Source organism: Cetorhinus maximus, unplaced genomic scaffold, assembly GCF_964194155.1.
Source record: "Cetorhinus maximus unplaced genomic scaffold, sCetMax3.hap1.1 HAP1_SCAFFOLD_1164, whole genome shotgun sequence".
Classification (NCBI taxonomy): Eukaryota; Metazoa; Chordata; class Chondrichthyes; order Lamniformes; family Cetorhinidae; genus Cetorhinus; species Cetorhinus maximus.
The window spans coordinates 64034-86878 of NW_027597106.1; the positions used below are offsets into that span (position 1 = coordinate 64034).

The window sequence follows — 22845 nt, forward strand, 5'->3', positions numbered from 1 at the left end:
TATAAATACTGTGGCTACAAGAGCAGGTCAGAGGATAGGAATCCTGCAGTGAGTAACTCACCTCCTGACTCCCCAAAGCCTGTCCACCATCTACAAGGCACAAGTCAGGAGCGTGATGGAATACTCCCCACTTGCCTGGATGAGTGCAGCTCCCACAACACTCAAGAAGCTGGACACCATCCAGGACAAAGCAGCCTCGCTTGATTGACACCACATCCACAAGCATTCACTCCCTCCACCACCGAAGCACAGTAGCAGCAGTGTGTGTACCATCTACAAGATACACTGCAGGAATTAACCAAGGCTCCTTAGACAGCACCTTCTAAACCCACAATCTCTACCACCTAGAAGGACAAGGGCAGCAGACACATGGGAACACCACCACCTGGAAGTTCCCCTCCAACCCACTCACCATCCCGACTTGGAAATATATCGGCCGTTCCTTCACTGTCTCTGGGTCAAAATCCTGGAACTCCCTTCCTAACAGCACGGTGGGTGTACCTACACCACAGGGACTGCAGCGGTTCAAGAAGGCAGCTCACCACCACCTTCTCAAGGGGCAATTAGGGATGGGCAATAAATGCTGGCCCAGCCAGCGACACCCACATTCCCTGAGTGAATAAAGAAAAGATTTGCACCTTTAGATTACCACCTTTTGTTTCTGTGTTTGTCTCATTAACATTTCCCTTTGTCTTGCACTGTCATCCCTTATTTCATTTAATCCCCACCCACCCACTGGCTTTCCACCCAAGCACAGACCTTCCCTATTGTGTCATTCCTCCCCTCCCCCCCCCACCACCGACTTCCTCAGCCTCTGTACTTCCTTAATAATCTGTCACATCTGCAACTTTTCCCAATCCTGATGAAAGGGCCTCATTCTGAAACATTAACTCTGTTTCCCCCTCCACAGATGGAATACTTGCCTTTATTAGCCAAGGCATAGAATACAAGAGCAGGGAGGTTATGCTGGAACTGTAGAAAACGCTGGTTAGGCCACAACTGGAGTACTGCGTGCAGTTCTGGTCACCACATTATAGGAAGGATGTGATTGCACTGGAGAGGGTGCAGAGGAGATTTACCAGGATGCTGCCTGGGTTGGAGGGTCTGAGCTATGAGGAAAGATTCAATAGGCTGGGGTTGTTTTCCTTGGAGCAGTGAAGGTTGAGAGGGGACCTGATAGAGGTGCATATGAGGGGCATTGATGAGATGGATTGGAAGGCACTTTTTTACAATTAGTAGAGGGGTCAATAAGCAGAGGGCAGAGAGATTTAAGGTAAGAGGTAGAAGGCTAACAGGGGAGTTGAGGATAAATTTTCCATCCAGAGGGTGGTGGGACTTTGGAACTCACTGCCTGAAAGAGTGGTTCAGTTAGAAATTATCGAAACGTTTAAGAAGTACTTGGATATTCACTTGTGTTGCCATAGCCTCCAGGGCGATGGGCCAATTGCTGGAACGTGGGATTAGTGCAGTCAGGTCTTTGTTGACCGGTGTGGACACAATAGGCCGAATGGCCTCTCTCTGTGCTGTAAACATCTGTGAGTTAATGAGAGAAGCTGCCTTTTTGTTCAGACATTTTCAGCATTTTGTGTTTGGAAAGCAAACATTGTGACCTATTCAGTAAACACTAGGCCCAACCCGAACATTCGAAATGCTGAGTGAACTGGATCAGTGAGTACTGGCACACAGCAGCTGACTGGACGCAGTCAACCGACGATTACTAAATTAACCAAACTTGACCAAACCATGGAATTACAGTTCGAACAGCAAACCCACACACACTGACTCTCACTGGGGTACGGGTCCCACACACACTGACTCTCACTGGGGTACGGGTCCCACACACACTGACTCTCACTGGGGTACGGGTCCCACACACACTGACTCTCACTGGGGTACGGGTCCCACACACACTGACTCTCACTGGGGTACGGGTCCCACACACACTGACTCTCACTGGGGTATAATTCCACACACACTGACTCTCACTGGGGTACGGATCCCACACACACTGACTCTCACTGGGGTATAATTCCACACACACTGACTCTCACTGGGGTACGGGTCCCACACACACTGACTCTCACTGGGGTATAATTCCACACACACTGACTCTCACTGGGGTACGGATCCCACACACACTGACTCTCACTGGGGTATAATTCCACACACACTGACTCTCACTGGGGTATGGGTCCCACACACACTGACTCTCCCTGGGGTACGGGTCCCACACACACTGACTCTCACTGGGGTACGGGTCCCACACACACTGACTCTCACTGGGGTACGGGTCCCACACACACTGACTCTCACTGGGGTACGGGTCCCACACACACTGACTCTCACTGGGGTACGGGTCCCACACACACTGACTCTCACTGGGGTACGGGTCCCACACACACTGACTCTCACTGGGGTACGGGTCCCACACACACTGACTCTCACTGGGGTACGGGTCCCACACACACTGACTCTCACTGGGGTATAATTCCACACACACTGACTCTCACTGGGGTACGGGTCCCACACACACTGACTCTCACTGGGGTACGGGTCCCACACACACTGACTCTCACTGGGTTACATGTTCTCGAGTGTCTGAGCACACTCCTGTATTGAGTGGAATTTTGTCGGTGAGCCTGAGCATTGTCACTGTAATATTCAGTTGAGGAGGTGTTGATTTTGATGCTGAAATAATAATTGTGAGGTTTGTGATTGAGAGGCTGTTGGGAGGGAATCCACACAGTTCTCTGTTGCTCTCTGCTGCCTCCTACTGTTCCTCTCTGGCTCTTATAGCTCTCCACATGGCCCTGACATCTTACTGTAACCACCAGTATTTCCCCCCTCGCTCTCACTGTTACCCCCAGTATTTGCCCCCTCTATCAGTTACCCCCAGTGCTTGCCCCCTCATACTCACTGCTAATCCAGTGTTTTGCCCTCTATTAGCCCCAGTATTCTGCCCTTTCACTCTCACTGTTACCCCCAGTGTTTTGCCCTCACTGTTACCCCCAGTGTTTTGCACTCTCACTCTCACTGTTACCCCCAGTGTTTTGCCCCCTCATTCTCACTCTTACCCCCAGTGTTTTGCCCCCTCACTCTCACTGTTACCCCCAGTGTTTTGCCCCCTCACTGTTACCCCCAGTGTTTTGCCCCATCATTCTCACTCTTACCCCCAGTGTTTTGCCCCCTCACTCTCACTCTTACCCCCAGTGTTTTGCCCCCTCACTCTCACTGTTACCCCCAGTGTTTTGCCCCCTCATTCTCACTCTTACCCCCAGTGTTTTGCCCCCTCACTCTCACTCTTACCCCCAGTGTTTTGCCCCCTCATTCTCACTCTTACCCCCAGTGTTTTGCCCCCTCACTCTCACTCTTACCCCCAGTGTTTTGCCCCCTCATTCTCACTCTTACCCCCAGTGTTTTGCCCCCTCACTCTCACTCTCACCCCCAGTGTTTTGCCCCCTCACTCTTACCCCCAGTGTTTTGCCCCCTCACTCTCACTGTTACCCCCAGTGTTTTGCCCCCTCACTCTCACTGTTACCCCGTGTTTTGCCCCCTCACTGTTACCCCCAGTGTTTTGCCCCCTCACTGTTGCCCCCAGTGTTTTGCCCCCACACGGTTACCCCCAGTGCTTTGCCCCCTCACTGTTACCCCCAGTGTTTTGCCCCCTCACTCTCACTGTTACCCCCAGTGTTTTGCCCTCTCACTCTCACTGTTACCCCCAGTGTTTTGACCCTCACTGTTACCCCCAGTGTTTTGCCCCCTCACTCTCACTGTTACCCCCAGTGTTTTGCCCCCTCACTCTCACTGTTACCCCCAGTGTTTTGCCCCCTCGTTGTTACCCCCATTGTTTTGCCCCCTCACTGTTACCCCCAGTGTTCTGCCCCCTCACTGTTACCCCCAGTGTTTTGCCCACTCACTATTACCCCCAGTGCTTTGTCCCCTCACTCTCACTGTTACCCCCTGTGTTTTGCCCCCTCACTGTTACCCCCAGTGTTTTGCCCCCTCATTCTCACTCTTACCCCCAGTGTTTTGCACCCTCATTCTTACCCCCAATGTTTTGTACCCTCACTCTCACTGTTACCCCCAGTGTTTTGCCCCCTCACTGTTACCCCCAGTGTTTTGCCCCCTCACTGTTACCCCCAGTGTTTTCCCCCCTCACTGTTACCCCCAGTGTTTTGCCCCCTCACTCTCACTGTTACCCCCAGTGTTTTGCCCCCTCACTCTCACTGTTACCCCGAGTGTTTTCCCCCCTCACTCTCACTGTTACCCCCAGCGTTTTGCCCCCTCACTCTCACTGTTACCCCCAGTGTTTTGCCCTCTCACTGTTACCCCCAGTGTTTTGCCCCCTCACTGTTACCTCCAGTGTTTTGCCCTCTTCACTGTTACCCCCATTGTTTTGCCCCCTCACTGTTACTTCCAGTGTTTTGCCCTCTTCACTGTTACCACCAGTGTTTTGCACCCTCACTGTTACCCCCAGTGTTTTGCCCCCTCACTGTTACCCCCAGTGTTTTGCCCCCTCACTCTCACTGTTACCCTCAGTGTTTTGCCCCCTCACTGTTACCCCCAGTGTTTTGCCCCCTCACTGTTACCCCAGTGTTTAGCCCCCTCACTCTCACTGTTACCCCCAGTGTTTTGCCCTCTCACTGTTACCCCCAGTGTTTTGCCCCCTCACTGTTACCCCCAGTGTTTTGCCCCCTCACTGTTACCCCAGTGTTTTGCCCCCTCACTCTCACTGTTACCCCCAGTGCTTTGCCCCCTCACTGTTACCCCAGTGTTTTGCCTCCTCACTGTTACCCCCAGTGTTTTGCCCCCTCACTCTCACTCTTACCCCCAGTGATTTGCCCCCTCACTCTCACTGTTACCCCCAGTGTTTTGCCCCCTCATTCTCACTCTTACCGCCAGTGTTTTGCCCCCTCATTCTCACTCTTACCCCCAGTGTTTTGCCCCCTCACTCTCACTCTTACCCCCAGTGTTTTGCCCCCTCACTCTCACTGTTACCCCCAGTGTTTTGCCCCCTCATTCTCACGCTTACCCCCAGTGTTTTGCCCCCTCACTCTCACTCTTACCCCCAGTGTTTTGCCCCCTCATTCTCACTCTTACTCCCAGTGCTTTGCCCCCTCACTCTCACTCTTACCCCCAGTGTTTTGCCCCCTCATTCTCACTCTTACCCCCAGTGTTTTGCCCCCTCACTCTCACTCTTACCCCCAGTGTTTTGCCCCCTCACTCTTAACCCCAGTGTTTTGCCCCCTCACTATCACTGTTACCCCGTGTTTTGCCCCCTCACTGTTACCCCCAGTGTTTTGCCCCCTCACTCTCACTGTTACCCCGTGTTTTGCCCGCTCACTGTTACCCCCAGTGTTTTGCCCCCTCACTGTTGCCCCCAGTGTTTTGCCCCCACACTGTTACCCCCAGTGTTTTGCCCCCTCACTCTCACTGTTACCCCCAGTGTTTTGCCCTCTCACTCTCACTGTTACCCCCAGTGTTTTGCCCCCTCACTGTTACCCCCAGTGTTTTGCCCCCTCACTCTCACTGTTACCCCCAGTGTTTTGCCCCCTCATTGTTACCCCCATTGTTTTGCCCCCTCACTGTTACCCCCAGTGTTTTGCCCCCTCACTGTTACCCCCAGTGTTTTGCCCACTCACTGTTACCCCCAGTGCTTTGTCCCCTCACTCTCACTGTTACCCCCTGTGTTTTGCCCCCTCACTGTTACCCCCAGTGTTTTGCCCCCTCATTCTCACTCTTACCCCCAGTGTTTTGCACCCTCATTCTTACCCCCAATGTTTTGTACCCTCACTCTCACTGTTACCCCCAGTGTTTTGCCCCCTCACTGTTACCCCCAGTGTTTTGCCCCCTCACTGTTACCCCCAGTGTTTTGCCCCCTCACTGTTACCCCCAGTGTTTTGCCCCCTCACTCTCACTGTTACCCCCAGTGTTTTGCCCCCTCACTGTTACCCCCAGTGTTTTGCCCTCATTGTTACCCCCAGTGTTTTGCCCCCTCACTCTCACTGTTACCCCCAGTGTTTTCCCCCCTCACTCTCACTGTTACCCCCAGTGTTTTGCCCCCTCACTCTCACTGTTACCCCCAGTGTTTTGCCCTCTCACTGTTACCCCCAGTGTTTTGCCCCCTCACTGTTACCTCCAGTGTTTTGCCCTCTTCACTGTTACCCCCATTGTTTTGCCCCCTCACTCTTACCTCCAGTGTTTTGCCCTCTTCACTGTTACCACCAGTGTTTTGCCCTCTCACTGTTACCCCCAGTGTTTTGCCCCCTCACTGTTACCCCCAGTGTTTTGCCCCCTCACTCTCACTGTTACCCTCAGTGTTTTGCCCCCTCACGGTTACCCCCAGTGTTTTGCCCCCTCACTGTTACCCCAGTGTTTTGCCCCCTCACTCTCACTGTTACCCCCAGTGCTTTGCCCCCTCACTGTTACCCCAGTGTTTTGCCCCCTCACTGTTACCCCCAGTGTTTTGCCCCCTCACTCTCACTGTTACCCCCAGTGTTTTGCCCCCTCACTCTCACTGTTACCCCCAGTGTTTTGCCCCCTCACTCTCATTGTTACCCCAGTGTTTAGCCCACTCACTCTCACTGTTACCCCAGTGTTTTGCCCACTCACTCTCACTGTTACCCCCAGTGTTTTGCCCCCTCACTCTCACTGTTACCCCAGTGTTTTGCCCCCTCACTGTTACCCCCAGTGTTTTGCCCCCTCACTGTTACCCCCAGTGTTTTGCCCCTTCACTCTCACTGTTACCCCCAGTGTTTTGCCCTCTCACTGTTACCCCCAGTGTTTTGCCCTCTCACTGTTACCCCCCGTGTTTTGCCCCCTCATTGTTACCCCCAGTGTTTTGCCCCCTCACTCTCACTGTTACCCCCAGTGTTTTGCCCTCTCACTGTTACCCCCAGTGTTTTGCCCCCTCACTGTTACCCCCAGTGTTTTGCCCCCGCACTCTCACTGTTACCCCAGTGCTTTGCCCCCTCACTCTCATTTTTACCCCCAGTGTTTTGCCCCCTCACTCTCACTGTTAGCCCAGTGTTTTGCCCACTCACTTTCACTGTTACCCCAGTGTTTTGCCCACTCACTCTCACTGTTACCCCCAGTGTTTTGCCCTCTCACTGTTACCCCAGTGTTTCGCCAACTCACTCTCACTGTTACCCCCAGTGTTTTGCCCTCTCACTCTCACTGTTACCCCCAGTGTTTTGCCCCCTCGCTCTCACTGTTACCCCCAGTGTTTTGCCCTCTCACTGTTACCCCCAGTGGTTTGCCCTCTCACTGTTACCCCCAGTGCTTTGCCCCCTCACTGTTACCCCCAGTGTTTTGCCCCCTCACTGTTACCCACAGTGTTTTGCCCCCTCACTCTCACTGTTATCCCCAGTATTTTGCCCTCTTACTGTTACCCCCAGTGTTTTCCCCCTCACTGTTTCCCCCCAGTGTTTTGCCCCCTCACTCTCACTGTTACCCCCAGTGTTTTGCCCACTCACTGTCACTGTTACCCCAGTGTTTTGCCGACTCACTGTTACCTCCAGTGTTTTGCCCTCTTCACTGTTACCCCCATTGTTTTGCCCCCTCACTGTTACCTCCAGTGTTTTGCCCTCTTCACTGTTACCACCAGTGTTTTGCCCTCTCACTGTTACCCCCAGTGTTTTGCCCCCTCACTGTTACCCCCAGTGTTTTGCCCCCTCACTCTCACTGTTACCCTCAGTGTTTTGCCCCCTCACGGTTACCCCCAGTGTTTTGCCCCCTCACTGTTACCCCAGTGTTTTGCCCCCTCACTCTCACTGTTACCCCCAGTGCTTTGCCCCCTCACTGTTACCCCAGTGTTTTGCCCCCTCACTGTTACCCCCAGTGTTTTGCCCCCTCACTCTCACTGTTACCCTCAGTGTTTTGCCCCCTCACTGTTACCCCCAGTGTTTTGCCCCCTCACTGTTACCCCAGTGTTTTGCCCCCTTACTCTCACTCTTACACCAGTGTTTTGGCCCCTCACTCTTACCCCCAGTATTTGCCCCCTCACTCTCACTGTTACCCCCAGCGTTTTGCCCACTCACTCTCACTGTTACCCCAGTGTTTTGCCCCCTCACTGTTACCCCAGTGTTTTGCCCCCTCACTCTCACTGTTACCCGCCAGTGTTTTGCCCCCTCACTCTCACTGTTACCCCCAGTGTTTTGCCCTCTCACTGTTACCCCAGTGTTTTGCCCCCTCACTCTCACTGTTACCCTCAGTGTTTTGCCCCCTCACTGTTACCCCAGTGTTTTGCCCCGTCACTGTTACCCCAGTGTTTTGCCCCCTCACTCTTACCCCCAGTATTTGCCCCCTCACTCTCACTGTTACCCCAGTGTTTTGCCCCCTCACTCTCACTGTTACCACCAGTGTTTTGCCCCCTCACTCTCTCTGTTACCCCCAGTGTTTTGCCCCCTCACTGTTACCCCAGTGTTTTGCCCCCTCACTCTCACTGTTACCCCAGTGTTTTGCCCCCTCACTCTCACTGTTACCCCCAGTGTTTTGCCCCCTCACTCTCACTGTTACCCCCAGTGTTTTGCCCCCTCACTCTCATTGTTACCCCAGTGTTTAGCCCCCTCACTCTCACTGTTACCCCAGTGTTTTGCCCACTCACTCTCACTGTTACCCCCAGTGTTTTGCCCCCTCACTCTCACTGTTACCCCAGTGTTTTGCCCCCTCACTGTTACCCCCAGTGTTTTGCCCCCTCACTGTTACCCCCAGTGTTTTGCCCCTTCACTCTCACTGTTACCCCCAGTGTTTTGCCCTCTCACTGTTACCCCCAGTGTTTTGCCCTCTCACTGTTACCCCCCGTGTTTTGCCCCCTCATTGTTACCCCCAGTGTTTTGCCCCCTCACTCTCACTGTTACCCCCAGTGTTTTGCCCTCTCACTGTTACCCCCAGTGTTTTGCCCCCTCACTGTTACCCCCAGTGTTTTGCCCCCGCACTCTCACTGTTACCCCAGTGCTTTGCCCCCTCACTCTCATTTTTACCCCCAGTGTTTTGCCCCCTCACTCTCACTGTTAGCCCAGTGTTTTGCCCACTCACTTTCACTGTTACCCCAGTGTTTTGCCCACTCACTCTCACTGTTACCCCCAGTGTTTTGCCCTCTCACTGTTACCCCAGTGTTTCGCCAACTCACTCTCGCTGTTACCCCCAGTGTTTTGCCCTCTCACTCTCACTGTTACCCCCAGTGTTTTGCCCCCTCGCTCTCACTGTTACCCCCAGTGTTTTGCCCTCTCACTGTTACCCCCAGTGTTTTGCCCTCTCACTGTTTCCCCCAGTGCTTTGCCCCCTCACTGTTACCCCCAGTGTTTTGCCCCCTCACTGTTACCCACAGTGTTTTGCCCCCTCACTCTTACTGTTATCCCCAGTATTTTGCCCTCTCACTGTTACCCCCAGTGTTTTGCCCCCTCACTGTTACCCCCAGTGTTTTCCCCCTCACTGTTACCCCCAGTGTTTTGCCCCCTCACTCTCACTGTTTCCCCCCAGTGTTTTGCCCCCTCACTCTCACTGTTACCCCCAGTGTTTTGCCCACTCACTGTCACTGTTACCCCAGTGTTTTGCCGACTCACTCTCACTGTTACCCCCAGTGTTTTGCCTTCTCACTGTTACCCCAGTGTTTTGCCCACTCACTCTCACTGTTACCCCCACTGTTTTGCCCTCTCACTCTCACCCCAGTGTTTTGCCCACTCACTCTCACTGTTACCCCAGTGTTTTGCCCCTCACTCTCACTGTTACCCCCAGTGTTTTGTCCTCTCACTCTTACTGTTACCCCCAGTGCTTTGCCCCCTCACTCGCACTGTTACCCCCAGTGTTTTGCCCCCTCACTCTCACTGTTACCCCAGTGTTTTCCCCCCTCACTGTTAACCCCTGTGTTTTGCCCCCTCACTGTTACCCCCAGTGTTTTGCCCCCTCACTCTCACTGTTACCCCCAGTGTTTTGCCCTCTTACTGTTACCCCCAGTGTTTTGCCCTCTCACTGTTACCCCCAGTGTTTTGATCCCTCACTGTTACCCCCAGTGTTTTGCCACCTCACTGTTACCCCCAGTGTTTTGCCCCTTCACTCTCACTGTTACCCCCAGTGTTTTGCCCTCTCACTGTTACCCCCAGTGTTTTGCCCCCTCACTGTTACCCCCAATGTTTTGCCCCCTCACTCTCACTGTAACCCCAGTGTTTTGCCCCCTCACTCTCACTGTTACCCCCAGTGTTTTGCCCCCTCACTCTCACTGTTACCCCAGTGTTTTGCCCACTCACTCTCACTGTTACCCCCAGTGTTTTGCCCCCTCACTCTCACTGTTACCCCCAGTGTTTTGCCCACTCACTGTTACCCCCAGTTCTTTGTCCCCTCACTCTCACTGTTACCCCCTGTGTTTTGAGCCCTCACTGTTACCCCCAGTGTTTTGCCCCCTCATTCTCACTCTTACCCCCAGTGTTCTGCACCCTCATTCTTACCCCCAATGTTTTGTACCCTCACTCTCACTGTTACCCCCAGTGTTTTGCCCCCTCACTGTTACCCCCAGTGTTTTGCCCCCTCACTGTTACCCCCAGTGTTTTGCCCCCTCACTCTCTCTGTTACCCCCCAGTGTTTTGCCCCCTCACTGTTACCCCCAGTGTTTTGCCCTCATTGTTACCCCCAGTGTTTTGCCCCCTCACTCTCACTGTTACCCCCAGTGTTTCCCCCCCTCACTCTCACTGTTACCCCCAGTGTTTTGCCCCCTCACTCTCACTGTTACCCCCAGTGTTTTGCCCTCTCACTGTTACCCCCAGTGTTTTGCCCCCTCACTGTTACCTCCAGTGTTTTGCCCTCTTCACTGTTACCCCCATTGTTTTGCCCCCTCACTGTTACCTCCAGTGTTTTGCCCTCTTCACTGTTACCACCAGTGTTTTGCCCCCTCACTGTTACCCCCAGTGTTTTGCCCCCTCACTGTTACCCCCAGTGTTTTGCCCCCTCACTCTTACTGTTACCCTCAGTGTTTTGCCCCCCTCACTGTTACCCCCAGTGTTTTGCCCTCTCACTGTTACCCCCAGTGTTTTGCCGCCTCACTGTTACCCCCAGTGTTTTGCCCCCTCACTGTTACCCCAGTGTTTTGCCTCCTCACTCTCACTGTTACCCCCAGTGCTTTGCCCCCTCACTGTTACCCCAGTGTTTTGCCCCCTCACTGTTACCCCCAGTGTTTTGCCCCCTTACTCTCACTCTTACCCCCAGTGTTTTGCCCCCTCACTCTCACTGTTACCCCCCAGTGTTTTGCCCCCTCATTCTCACGCTTACCCCCAGTGTTTTGCCCCCTCACTCTCACTCTTACCCCCAGTGTTTTGCCCCCTCATTCTCACTCTTACCCCCAGTGCTTTGCCCCCTCACTCTCACTCTTACCCCAAGTGTTTTGCCCCCTCATTCTCACTCTTACCCCCAGTGTTTTGCCCCCTCACTCTCACTCTTACCCCCAGTGTTTTGCCCCCTCACTCTTAACCCCAGTGTTTTGCCCCCTCACTATCACTGTTACCCCGTGTTTTGCCCCCTCACTGTTACCCCCAGTGGTTTGCCCTCTCACTGTTACCCCCAGTGTTTTGCCCCCTCACTGTTACCCCCAGTGTTTTGCCCCCTCACTCTCACTGTTACCCCAGTGTTTTGCCCACTCACACTCACTGTTACCCCCAGTGTTTTGCCCTCTCACTCTCACCCCAGTGTTTTGCCCACTCACTCTCACTGTTACCCCAGTGTTTTGCCCCCTCACTCTCACTGTTACCCCCAGTGTTTTGCCCTCTCACTCTCACTGTTACCCCCAGTGTTTTGCCCCCTCACTCTCACTGTTACCCCCAGTGTTTTGCCCCCTCACTCTCATTGTTACCCCAGTGTTTTGCCCCCTCACTCTCACTGTTACCCCAGTGTTTTGCCCACTCACTCTCACTGTTACCACCAGTGTTTTGCCCCCTCACTCTCACTGTTACCCCAGTGTTTTGCCCCCTCACTGTTACCCCCAGTGTTTTGCCCCCTCACTGTTACCCCCAGTGTTTTGCCCCCTCACTCTCACTGTTACCCCCAGTGTTTTGCCCTCTCACTGTTACCCCCAGTGTTTTGCCCTCTCACTGTTACCCCCAGTGTTTTGCCCCCTCACTGTTACCCCCAGTGTTTTACCCCCTCACTGTTACCCCCAGTGTTTTGCCCCCCTCACTCTCACTGTTACCCCCAGTGTTTTGCCCTCTCACTGTTACCCCCAGTGTTTTGCCCCCTCACTCTCACTGTTACCCCCAGTGTTTTGCCCCCTCACTGTCACTGTTACCCCAGTGTTTTGCCCACTCACTCTCACTGTTACCCCCAGTGTTTTGCCCTCTCACTGTTACCCCAGTGTTTTGCCCTCTCACTGTTACCCCAGTGTTTTGCCCACTCACTCTCACTGTTACCCCCAGTGTTTTGCCCTCTCACTCTCACCCCAGTGTTTTGCCCACTCACTCTCACTGTTACCCCAGTGTTTTGCCCCCTCACTCTCACTGTTACCCCCAGTGTTTTGCCCCCTCACTCTCACTGTTACCCCCAGTGTTTTGCCCCCTCACTCTCACTGTTACCCCCAGTGTTTTGCCCTCTCACTGTTACCCCCAGTGTTTTGCCCTCTCACTGTTACCCCCAGTGTTTTGCCCCCTCACTGTTACTCCCAGTGTTTTGCCCCCTCACTGTTACCCCCAGTGTTTTGCCCCCTCACTCTCACTGTTACCCCCAGTGTTTTGCCCTCTCACTTTTACCCCCAGTGTTTTGCCCCCTCACTGTTACCCCCAGTGTTTTGCCCCCTCACTCTCACTCTTACCCCAGTGTTTTGCCCCCTCACTCTCACTGTTACCCCCAGTGTTTTGCCCCTCACTCTCACTGTTACCCCAGTGTTTTGCCCACTCACTCTCACTGTTACCCCAGTGTTTTGCCCACTCACTCTCACTGTTACCCCAGTTTTTTGCCCCCTCACTCTCACTGTTAACCAAAGTGTTTTGCCCTCTCACTCTCAGTTACCCCCAGTGTTTTGCCCCCTCACTGTTACCTCCAGTGTTTTGCCCTCTCACTGTTACCCCCAGTGTTTTGCCCTCTCACTCTCTCTGTTACCCCCAGTGTTTTGCCCTCTCACTATCACTGTTACCCCCAGTGTTTTGCCCTCTCACTGTTACCCCAGTGTTTTGCCCTCTCACTGTTACCCCAGTGTTTTGCCCACTCACTCTCACTGTTACCCCCAGTGTTTTGCCCTCTCACTCTCACCCCAGTGTTTTGCCCACTCACTCTCACTGTTACCCCAGTGTTTTGCCCCCTCACTCTCACTGTTACCCCCAGTGTTTTGCCCCCTCACTCTCACTGTTACCCCCAGTGTTTTGCCCCCTCACTCTCACTGTTACCCCCAGTGTTTTGCCCTCTCACTGTTACCCCCAGTGTTTTGCCCTCTCACTGTTACCCCCAGTGTTTTGCCCCCTCACTGTTACTCCCAGTGTTTTGCCCCCTCACTGTTACCCCCAGTGTTTTGCCCCCTCACTCTCACTGTTACCCCCAGTGTTTTGCCCTCTCACTTTTACCCCCAGTGTTTTGCCCCCTCACTGTTACCCCCAGTGTTTTGCCCCCTCACTCTCACTCTTACCCCAGTGTTTTGCCCCCTCACTCTCACTGTTACCCCCAGTGTTTTGCCCCTCACTCTCACTGTTACCCCCAGTGTTTTGCCCTCTCACTCTCACTGTTACCCCCAGTGTTTTGCCCTCTCACTGTCACTGTTACCCCCAGTGTTTTGCCCCCTCACTGTTACCCCCAGTGAGTTTAGGGCACTTTCCCAATGACTTTATGCCCCCAGCAGAACCCCGGCCCTAAAGCTGACCAGGTTTTTTGCCCGAGGGGAAAACAAATAAAACAAAAATGAAAAGAAAATGAAAAGAGAAACAGTTTAATGTGATCGCAGGGACCTGATGGGCCGAATGGACTCCAATTGTCCCTTAAATCTCTGTTTGTTAAGGGAAGAAATATGAAATAAATTAATTTAATGTGAGAGGCTCATTGTGTTGAGTGGATTTTATTTGAATTTTGAGGAGCGATTGAAACATTTGCGGCTGTTTCTTTGTGGGAAATTTCACAATAAATGTTGTGATTTTTTTTTGTGTTTCAGGCGCCGCTGGGGGTCCGCCCGGTGACGTCATCGCGTGCGTCGCCATCCGCTCAGGCCCCCGTGACGCAGTCAATCCGCGACGGGAATGGCGGCCCCCAGGCGCCGCTAGGCCTCGGGATGCTGCAGGGCCTGAGCGGCGGCCCCGAGCCGGCGGGGCTGCTCCTGATCGCAGGTACCGGGGGCCCCGGGCTCAGCGGGGCCGAGACTCAGACCCGGGGCCCGGCCTCTCCCTCAAACCCCCCCTCCCCCATCTCACCTCTGACCCCGGCCAACTCGCCTCTGACCCGCATCTCACCTCTGACCCCCTCCCATTTCGCCTCTGACCCCCCCATCTCACCTCTGACCCCCTCCCATCTCACCTCTGACCCTCCCATTTCGCCTCTGACCCCCCATCTCACCTCTGACCCCCTCCCATCTCACCTCTGACCCCCCCATCTCGCCTCTTGCCCCCCCATCTTGCCTCTGACCCCCCCATCTCGCCTCTGACCCCCCCCATCTCGCCTCTGACCCCCCCCATCTCGCCTCTGACCCCCCCATCTCACCTCTGACCCCCATCTCACCTCTGACCCCCATCTCACCTCTGCCCCCATCTCACCTCTGCCCCCATCTCACCTCTGCCCCCATCTCACCTCTGACCCCCCCATCTCACCTCTGACCCCCCCCATCTCGCCTCTGACCCCCCATCTCACTTCTGACCCCCCCATCTCGCCTGTTTGACCCCCCAATCTTACCTCTGACCCCCCCATCTCGCCTCTGTCATCCTCCAATCCCTGTATTTGTTGCCCACTGTTCAGAAGCCGGGATTGTTCTCCTCAGAGCAGAGAAGGTTAAGGGGGAGATTGAATCGAGGCGTTCAAAATCATGAGGGGTTTGGATAGAGCCAATGAGGAGAAACTGTTTCCAGCGGCAGGAGGGTCGGTAACCAGAGGGACACAGATTGAAGAGAATCGGGAAAAGGACCAGAGGGGGAGATGAGGAGAAGGTTTTTTTTTCACCCAGCGAGTTGTTGTGATCTGGAAGGCGCTGCCTGAAAGGGCGGCGGAAGCAGATTCAATAGGAACTTTCAACAGGGAATTGGATAAATACTTGAAGGGGAAAATGTGCAGGGGCGATTGGGGAACGAGCAGGGAGGGAGTGTGAATAATTTGATAGATTTTTCAAAGAGCCATCACAGGCATGATGGGCCGAATGGTCTTCTCTGGTGTCGGTATTCCTCCTGTCCACAGTCAGGGACTCTCATTGGCGTGAAGGCTTGTTGAATTCTGGGTGCTGCCTTGACATTCAAGATAGTGCAGGTCACACCGGCCGATTGGGGTGTTTAATAATACCCTGACCCGGCTGCGATCTGCCAGGAGGCACCACCCCTGGCGTCGAGGGGGAGGGGTGGGGGGAGAGTTGCCTGTCTGTGCCGATCACCTGTAACCTCCTTTCTTCCTGCTGCAGACAGCTTCGAGTGTGAGGGCCGGAGTTTGTTGAAGAGTTTTCTCAGCAGTGCGGCTCTGCGGTGAGTACGTGTGCCCGGAATCGGGCGCATGCTCGGTCTCCGGTGTTCAAAACCATCAGGGGTTTGGGTAGAGTAAATAAGGAGAAGCTGTTCCCGGCAGCAGGAGGGTCGGTAACCAGAGGGACACAGATTGAAGAGAATCGGGAAAAGGACCAGAGGGGGAGATGAGGAGAAGGTTTTTTTTACGCAGCGAGTTGTTGTGATCTGGAAGGCGCTGCCTGAAAGGGCGGCGGAAGCAGATTCAATAGGAACTTTCCAAAGGGAATTGGATAAATACTTGAAGGGGAAAAATTTGCAGGGGCGATGGGGGAAAGAGCAGGGGGGAGTGGGACTAATTGGATAGTTCTTACAAAGGGCCAGCATTGGCATATGATGGGCTGAATGGTCACTTCTTGTGCTCTATTTACTCTGTTGCACTGCTCCTGTTGGCTGGTTGGTGCTGTTCATGATTGGATCTTCCTTTGTCGCCAGGGGGGAGACTGTCCACGTCTTTAACTTCGAAATCTCCGAGTCAGAGTTTAGCAATGGCCTGGACGATGGTGTCAGGACAAGGTAAGATTCCTCGATTGGGCTGCCTGCAAAGTGGGCCAGGGAAACGGTGTCACCCCTTCGGTGCTTGTGGGGAGGGAGAAGAGCAAGTTACTCCCCGCCTCCTGGGCGAGGCATGAAGAACAGCAAGATCCCATCTCTGCTGCTACGATCATTCCTGAGCAGAAAGAAAAGAGTCAGGGGGGACGGGGGCTGGTAGTCAGCTGGGATTCCTGATCCCGGTTCCCTAAGCAGTGACTCCTATTGGGATCCTCATGCACAGGGATCTGAGTTCAGCCTCAGGTGTGCTGCCCCCCAAAGTCGACCAGCCGCTGCTGCCGATTGGTAGAATTGACACTCATGCTGGTGTTCCTGGTATGGGCCCTGGAGTTAATCTGAATTCCTCTCTGACAGGCTACACTTTCACGATGGCTTCAGTGATCCTCTGAACTGGGACCAGACCGGGACATTCACCATCGACAGCTTCACCGCACAGGAACTTCTCTGCTGCATCGGCACGGCGGAGGGAGCCTCTCCACAGTCTTGCACAATCGTACTGGATTCCCTCAGCTGGATCCTGCAACGGAAGCAGATTGGTCACCTCTGTCGGATTCTCCAGGATTTCCAGCGAGGAGCGGCCAGTGCAGGTCAGTGACCCCGCCTGACACAGGTCAAAGGTCGGTGACCCCGCCTGACACAGACCGCAGGTCTGTGACCCCGCCTGACACAGACCACAGGTCTGTGACCCCGCCTGACACAGGTCGCAGGTCTGTGACCCCGCCTGACACAGGTCGCAGGTCTGTGACCCCGCCTGACACAGGTCGCAGGACGGTGACCCCACTGGTCAGAGGTCAGTGACCTCCCCCAATAGGCACGGGTCAGGGGTTGGCGACTCCCTGGTGCTCCTTCCTTCATCAATGAGCCATGGGTGTCAGGAGAGGAGGGGGTTTGGACTCGGGCTCTGCCTGGATTTCGGAAGCTGTTACTGAGCAGTGCCGTGCGTTGGGGCTGCCTGCGAGATGGAGTTTGATGCTGAAGGGGGGGGAACAGAATCTTCATCCCGTGATTGTCATAAGGGGTTTGCTTTGTGCTGTGTCTCCTCAGGCCTGAAGATCAGGAAAGTGTTGGGACTGCTGCACACTGACCTGCACCAGCCAGAGGTACTGGAGGCTGTGTCACAAATGGCGAGCACCGTGGTAACGTTAAGCGCCTTTACCGAGGGCAGCGGGCCACGGACAGAATTCCCACCTTACGCCATAGCCACTACTGTGCACAAGCGGAAATCTGGAAAAGTCCTTAAGAAGGTTTGTTTGCTCCCCTTTGCCCACCCCTGCAGACTGCTTAGATACTCGGTGAGGTACAGCTCTCACTATCCTGAGCAAAGTGCTCTTTCGTCTTGAGTGGGCCTCAGCTATGGCTATTTAACTGCAGAAGCCAGCGCAGCAGCAGTCACTGTGATCAGGAGACTAGTGCAGTATTGAGGGAGCTCTGCATTGTCGGAGGGTCAGTACTGAGGGAGCTCAGCACTGTTGGGGGGGTCAGTACTGAGGGAGCGCCGCGATGTCGGAGGGTCAGTACTGAGGGAGCGCCGTGATGTCGGAGGGTCAGTACTGAGGGAGTGCTGCACTGTCGGAGGGTCGGCACTGAGGGAGCGCCGCGATGTCGGAGGGTCAGTACTGAGGGAGTGCTGCACTGTCGGAGGGTTGGCACTGAGGGAGTGCCGCACTGTCGGAGGGTCAGTACTGAGGGAGTGCCGCACTGTCGGAGGGTCAGTACTGAGGGAGTGCCGCACTGTCAGAGGGTCAGTACTGAGGGAGTGCTGCACTGTCGGAGGGTCAGTACTGAGGGAGCGCTGCACTGTCGGAGGGTCAGTACTGAGGGAGCGCTGCACTGTCAGAGGGTCAGTACTGAGGGAGTGCTGCACTGTCGGAGGTGTCGTTTCCAAATGAAATATGAAACTAAGTCGCATTCTGCTCCCTGAGGTGGATGTCACTGTTTGAAGGAGAGCAGGTTGGATGAGGGGTTGATGCATGGGTTTCGAGAGGCGGGGGTGAGGTTTGCCCAAGTGTCCTGGGGCCAATATTTATCCCTCATTCAACATCACTAAAAACAGATGATCAGGTCATTATCACATTGCTGTTTGTGGGATCTTGCTGTGCACAAACTGGCTACGATGTTTCCAATGTTACAACAAGGACTGCAGTGTAAAAATTACTCTGTTTGTTGCGAGACAAATGGGTTAAAAGGCGCTACAGAACTGCAGGTTCTCTCTGTATCAGTCTGCAGGTTCCAGGGTATAAGGATGGCAGAGAGACAGACAGGGCCCCATCGCGATGCGGTGAGGGTTCGATTCGGAGCTGGGGCTTGAGTTCTCGGTTAACCTCTTTCCCTTTGGCTGACAGGAGGAATATTTCACAGTCGAGGACAGGTTCATTCTGAGAACCTCAGCGGAGCTGACCCTGGGGGGAGAGCCTGCAGGAGGAGGAGATGCTGTGTCGGTGAGTCACTGTCTGTGCTGCTGGGCCCTTGGCCCCTGTTTCTATTCCTGTGTCTCATCCGGTCTTGCACTGAAATGTCTATTTGTGTCTCTCTGTAACTGTATCTCTCGTCTCCACTCACTCTGCAATTGGGCATCTCCCCCTCCCCCTCTACTCTCTCTCTGTCTCTTTCTTCCTCTTTACTCCCTTTTCCTCTCTCTCTCTCTCTCCAACTCCTGTGATCTGTTTTTCTCCCTCCCTACCAACCCCTCTCCCTCCCTACCGCCCACTTTTCTCTCCCTACTGCCCCTCTCCTCTCTCTCCCTCCCTCTCTTTCTCTCTCCCTCCCTTTGATGTCCGGCAATCGGCTTTTCTCTCTCTCTGTCCTTCCCTCCGCGCTCTCTCTTTCTCTCTCCCCCTCCCCCCCTCTCTGTCCACTGTCCTGCAACCTGTTTTTCTCTCTCTCTATCCCTCCCTCGCTCTCTCTATCCTTCTTCCCTCTCTCCCTCCCTCCTTTCCTCCCTCTCTCACACTCTCTCTCTGTCCACTGTCCTGCAACCTATTTTTCTCCCTCTCTATCCCTCCCTCCCTCCCTCTCTCACACTCTCTCTCTCCACTCTCCTGCAGCCTGTTTTTCTCCCCGCCCCCCCCCCCTCCCTCTCTCTCCGCGGTCCGGCAGTTTGATCCCTTTCACCTTCCTCTCGGAGTTTAGTTTTGATTTTTCCCTCCATCAGGTGGACCCAGCAGCAAATTTGACCTTTAACCTGCGGCTGACGGATAAGGAGCTGGAGGCAAAGCAGCGGCTGCCGCTGCCCTATCACTTCAGTGCTGAGAAGTAAGTGAGCCTGGAACTCCCGGGACATCTCTCTGGGAGCAGCAGGAGGCCATTCAGCCCCTCAAACCTGTTCCGCCATTCAATGAGATCGTGGCTGATCTGCCTTCCAACTCCATTGACCCGGCTTCATCCCACATCCCTTAATACCTTCGGATAACAAAAGTCTATCGATTTCAGATTTAAAATGAACTGATCCGGCTGAAGCATTTGCTACAATGCCGAGTGGATGATCCATCTCGGCCTCCTCCGGAGGTCCCCAGCATCACAGATGCCAGTCTTCAGCCAATTCGATTCACTCCACGTGATATCAAGAAACGGCTGAAGGCACTGGATATTGCAAAGGCTATGGGCCCTGACAATATTCCAGCAATAGTACTGAAGACTTGTGCTCCAGAACTTGCCGCGCCCCTAGCCAAGCTGTTCCAGTACAGCTACAACACTGGCATCTACCCGGCTAAGTGGAAAATTGCCCAGGTATGTCCTGTACACAAAAAGCAGAACAAATCCAACCCGGCCAATTACCGCCCCATCAGTTTACTCTCCATCATCAGTAAAGTAATGGAAGGGGTCATCAACAGTGCCATCAAGCGGCACTTGCTTAGCAATAACCTGCTCACTGATGCCCAGTTTGGGTTCTGCCAGGGCCACTCAGCTCCTGACTTCATTACAGCCTTGGTTCAAACATGGACAAAAGAGCTGAACTCCCGAGGTGAGGTGAGACTGACTGCCCTTGACATCAAGGCAGCATTTGACCGAGTGTGGCATCAAGGAGCCCTAGCAAAACTGGAGTCAATGGGAATCAGGGGGAAAACTCTCCGCCGGTTGGAGTCATACCGAGCACAAAGGAAGATGGTTGTGGTTGTTGGAGGTCAGTCATCTCAGCTCCAGGACATCACTGCAGGAGTTCCTCAGGGTAGTGTCCTCGGCCCAACCATCTTCAGCTGCTTCATCAATGTCCTTCCTTCCATCATAAGGCCAGAAGTGGGGATGTTCGCTGATGTTTGCACAATGTTCAGCACCATTCGCAACTCCTCAGATACTGAAGCAGCCCATGTCCAAATGCAGCAAGACCTGGACAATAACCAGGCTTGGGCTGACAAGTGGCCACAAGTGCCAGCCAATGACCATCTCCCAACAAGAGAGAATCTAACCATTGCCCCTTGACATTCAATGGCATTAACATCACTGAATCCCCCACTATCAACATCCTGGGGGTTACCATTGACCAGAAATTGAACTGGACCAGCCATATAAATACTGTGGCGACAAGAGCAGGTCAGAGGCTGGGAATCCTGCGGTGAGTAACTCACCCCCTGACTCCCCAAAGCCTATTCACCATCTACAAGGCACAAGTCAGGAGTGTGATGGAATAATCTCCACTTGCCTGGATGAGTACAGCTCCAACAACACTCAAGAAGCTCGGTTGTTGGTTATGGTCATTTTTATCACATCTGAACCCGTATGGAGGGTAGCGATCGGGAGCAGGAGGCCCGGCTGGTTAAAATTACATCCAGAATGACCCGACATCCCCCCCGCCCAGTCCCGCAACACCCCCCACCCCCCCACTGAAACCCTACACACCACCCCTCCCAGCCCTCATCACAGAGACCGATCAGAGCTGGGTTACTGCTCTGCCATCTCACCCGGTACAAACTGGGGAATGCGCCTGGGCTGACAGGGTGGGGGGTGGGGGTCAGGGATTGTCTGGGAGAGGGTGAGTGAGTGTGGCTGGGGAGGGGGGAGCGGGGGAGTGAAAGTAGCCCGAGCGAGTCAGAAAGGTTGGGAGGGTATTGGGGGCGTGGGGAGCCCAAACAGGGTGAGGGGAAAGCCTCTGTGATTACTCTGAGCGACTAACCCTCCGCCCTGTTATTCCAACCCCTCTGCAGAAAGAAGTCACTGCTGGACAGCGGAGCTGGAGAGGGGAGGATATACTACGAGCCTGACCAAGGAGACGATATCGATGATGAGGACCCCGACGATGATCTGGATATATAGGACCGAGGCGTGGAACCTCCCCCGAGACACTGCCTCACCCCTCGACACAAGCCTGACCCATCTGCTGGCACAGAATCCCTCCTCCCCACCACCCCCCCCCCCAGCCTCACAAAGCGAGGCGCAGAGTTGACTGGACATCCTCACGGGAAGCGTGGGCAACAAATCATCGAACAGGTGCCCCCTCCTGAACTGCTCCCTGACCACTGGATAGGAATTGATCCGGAGTTGGAGTTGTCCCTGTAACGCTGGCCCTTTTATTCCTGTCCGTAACATGATTAAAACACTCCATCTCAAACTGCTTTTGTTTTGTAATTGTTATTATGGCTGCACAGTGAATAATTCAGCCACACAGACCAGGTGAGAAGGCCCCCAGGCTGTGCCGGGTATGTGGTCCCAGTCAGAGTGCCGTATCGGTGATTTTTAAAAACTCATTAATGGGATGTGGGCACCGCTGGTGAGGCCAGCATTTATTACCCTTTGTCCAGAGGGCATTTAAGAGTCAACCACATTGCTGTGGATCTGGGGTCACGTGTAGGCACAGATTTCCTTCCCTAAAGGACATTAGGGTTTTTACAACAATCGACAATGGTTTCATGGTCATCATTAGACTTTTAATTCCAGGTTTTTTTATTGAACTCAAACTCCACCATCTCCCGTGGCAGGATTCGAACCCAGATCTTCAGAACATTACCCCGGGTTTCTGGATTATTAGTCCAGTGACAATACCGCTATGCTATTGCCTCCTGGGGGAGGAGAAGGGGAAGCCAAATATTGCCGGTGCTGGAAATCTGCAATAAGAGCAGAAAATGCCGGAAATACCCAGCAGGTCTGGCTACGTCTGTGCAGGACTGATAAAACTTTGTGGGGCGGGGGGCTTGTGGGTGCGTGGGGGTGAGGGTTGCGGTGGGGGTATAGATTAGTTGGAGTCATCGCTCCTGACCGTCCAGCCCATGAGGAAGTTGCGTGAGAGTCTGATGAGGCTGTGATGCCCCCCCCATGCCAAACAGCCCGCAATGGCTCAGCATACGGGTGGGCCTCGAGCTTGCTGAAGGGCCCATGGGCCTGGCTTGAGACCACTGCCTGCAGAAATGTTTCCCTACTTCCCCCCACACCTCCCCTCTGCCCCAGAGGGGGGAGGGAATATTACAATTCATCAGCAGTTATTAGCTATTAAGTTATTAACTAATATGGTCAGATTAGAGGGGACATGAGGAAAATCTTTTTCACCCAGAGGGTGGTGGGCATCTGGAATTTGCTGCCTAAATCGGTGGTTGAGGCTGAAACTCTCAACTCAGTTAAAAGGTACCTGGATCTGCATCTGAAGCACTGTAACCTGCAAGGCTATGGACCAGGTGCTGGAAAGTGGGATTAAAATGAGCTGCTGGTTTCTTTTTCT

General features: G+C 54.0%; 1 protein-coding gene across 1 annotated transcript; it reads left to right on the forward strand.

Moving 5' to 3' along the window:
* Positions 1-14168: 14168 nt before the first annotated feature.
* Positions 14169-21744, forward strand: elp5 (elongator acetyltransferase complex subunit 5). The gene is made up of 8 exons (XM_078536385.1): positions 14169-14282; positions 15554-15614; positions 16086-16166; positions 16557-16789; positions 17247-17446; positions 18545-18640; positions 19354-19454; positions 21341-21744. Exons 1-8 carry the CDS (start codon positions 14228-14230, stop codon positions 21447-21449), a joined length of 936 nt encoding a protein of 311 aa, XP_078392511.1. The 5' UTR covers positions 14169-14227; the 3' UTR covers positions 21450-21744.
* Positions 21745-22845: the final 1101 nt, after the last annotated feature.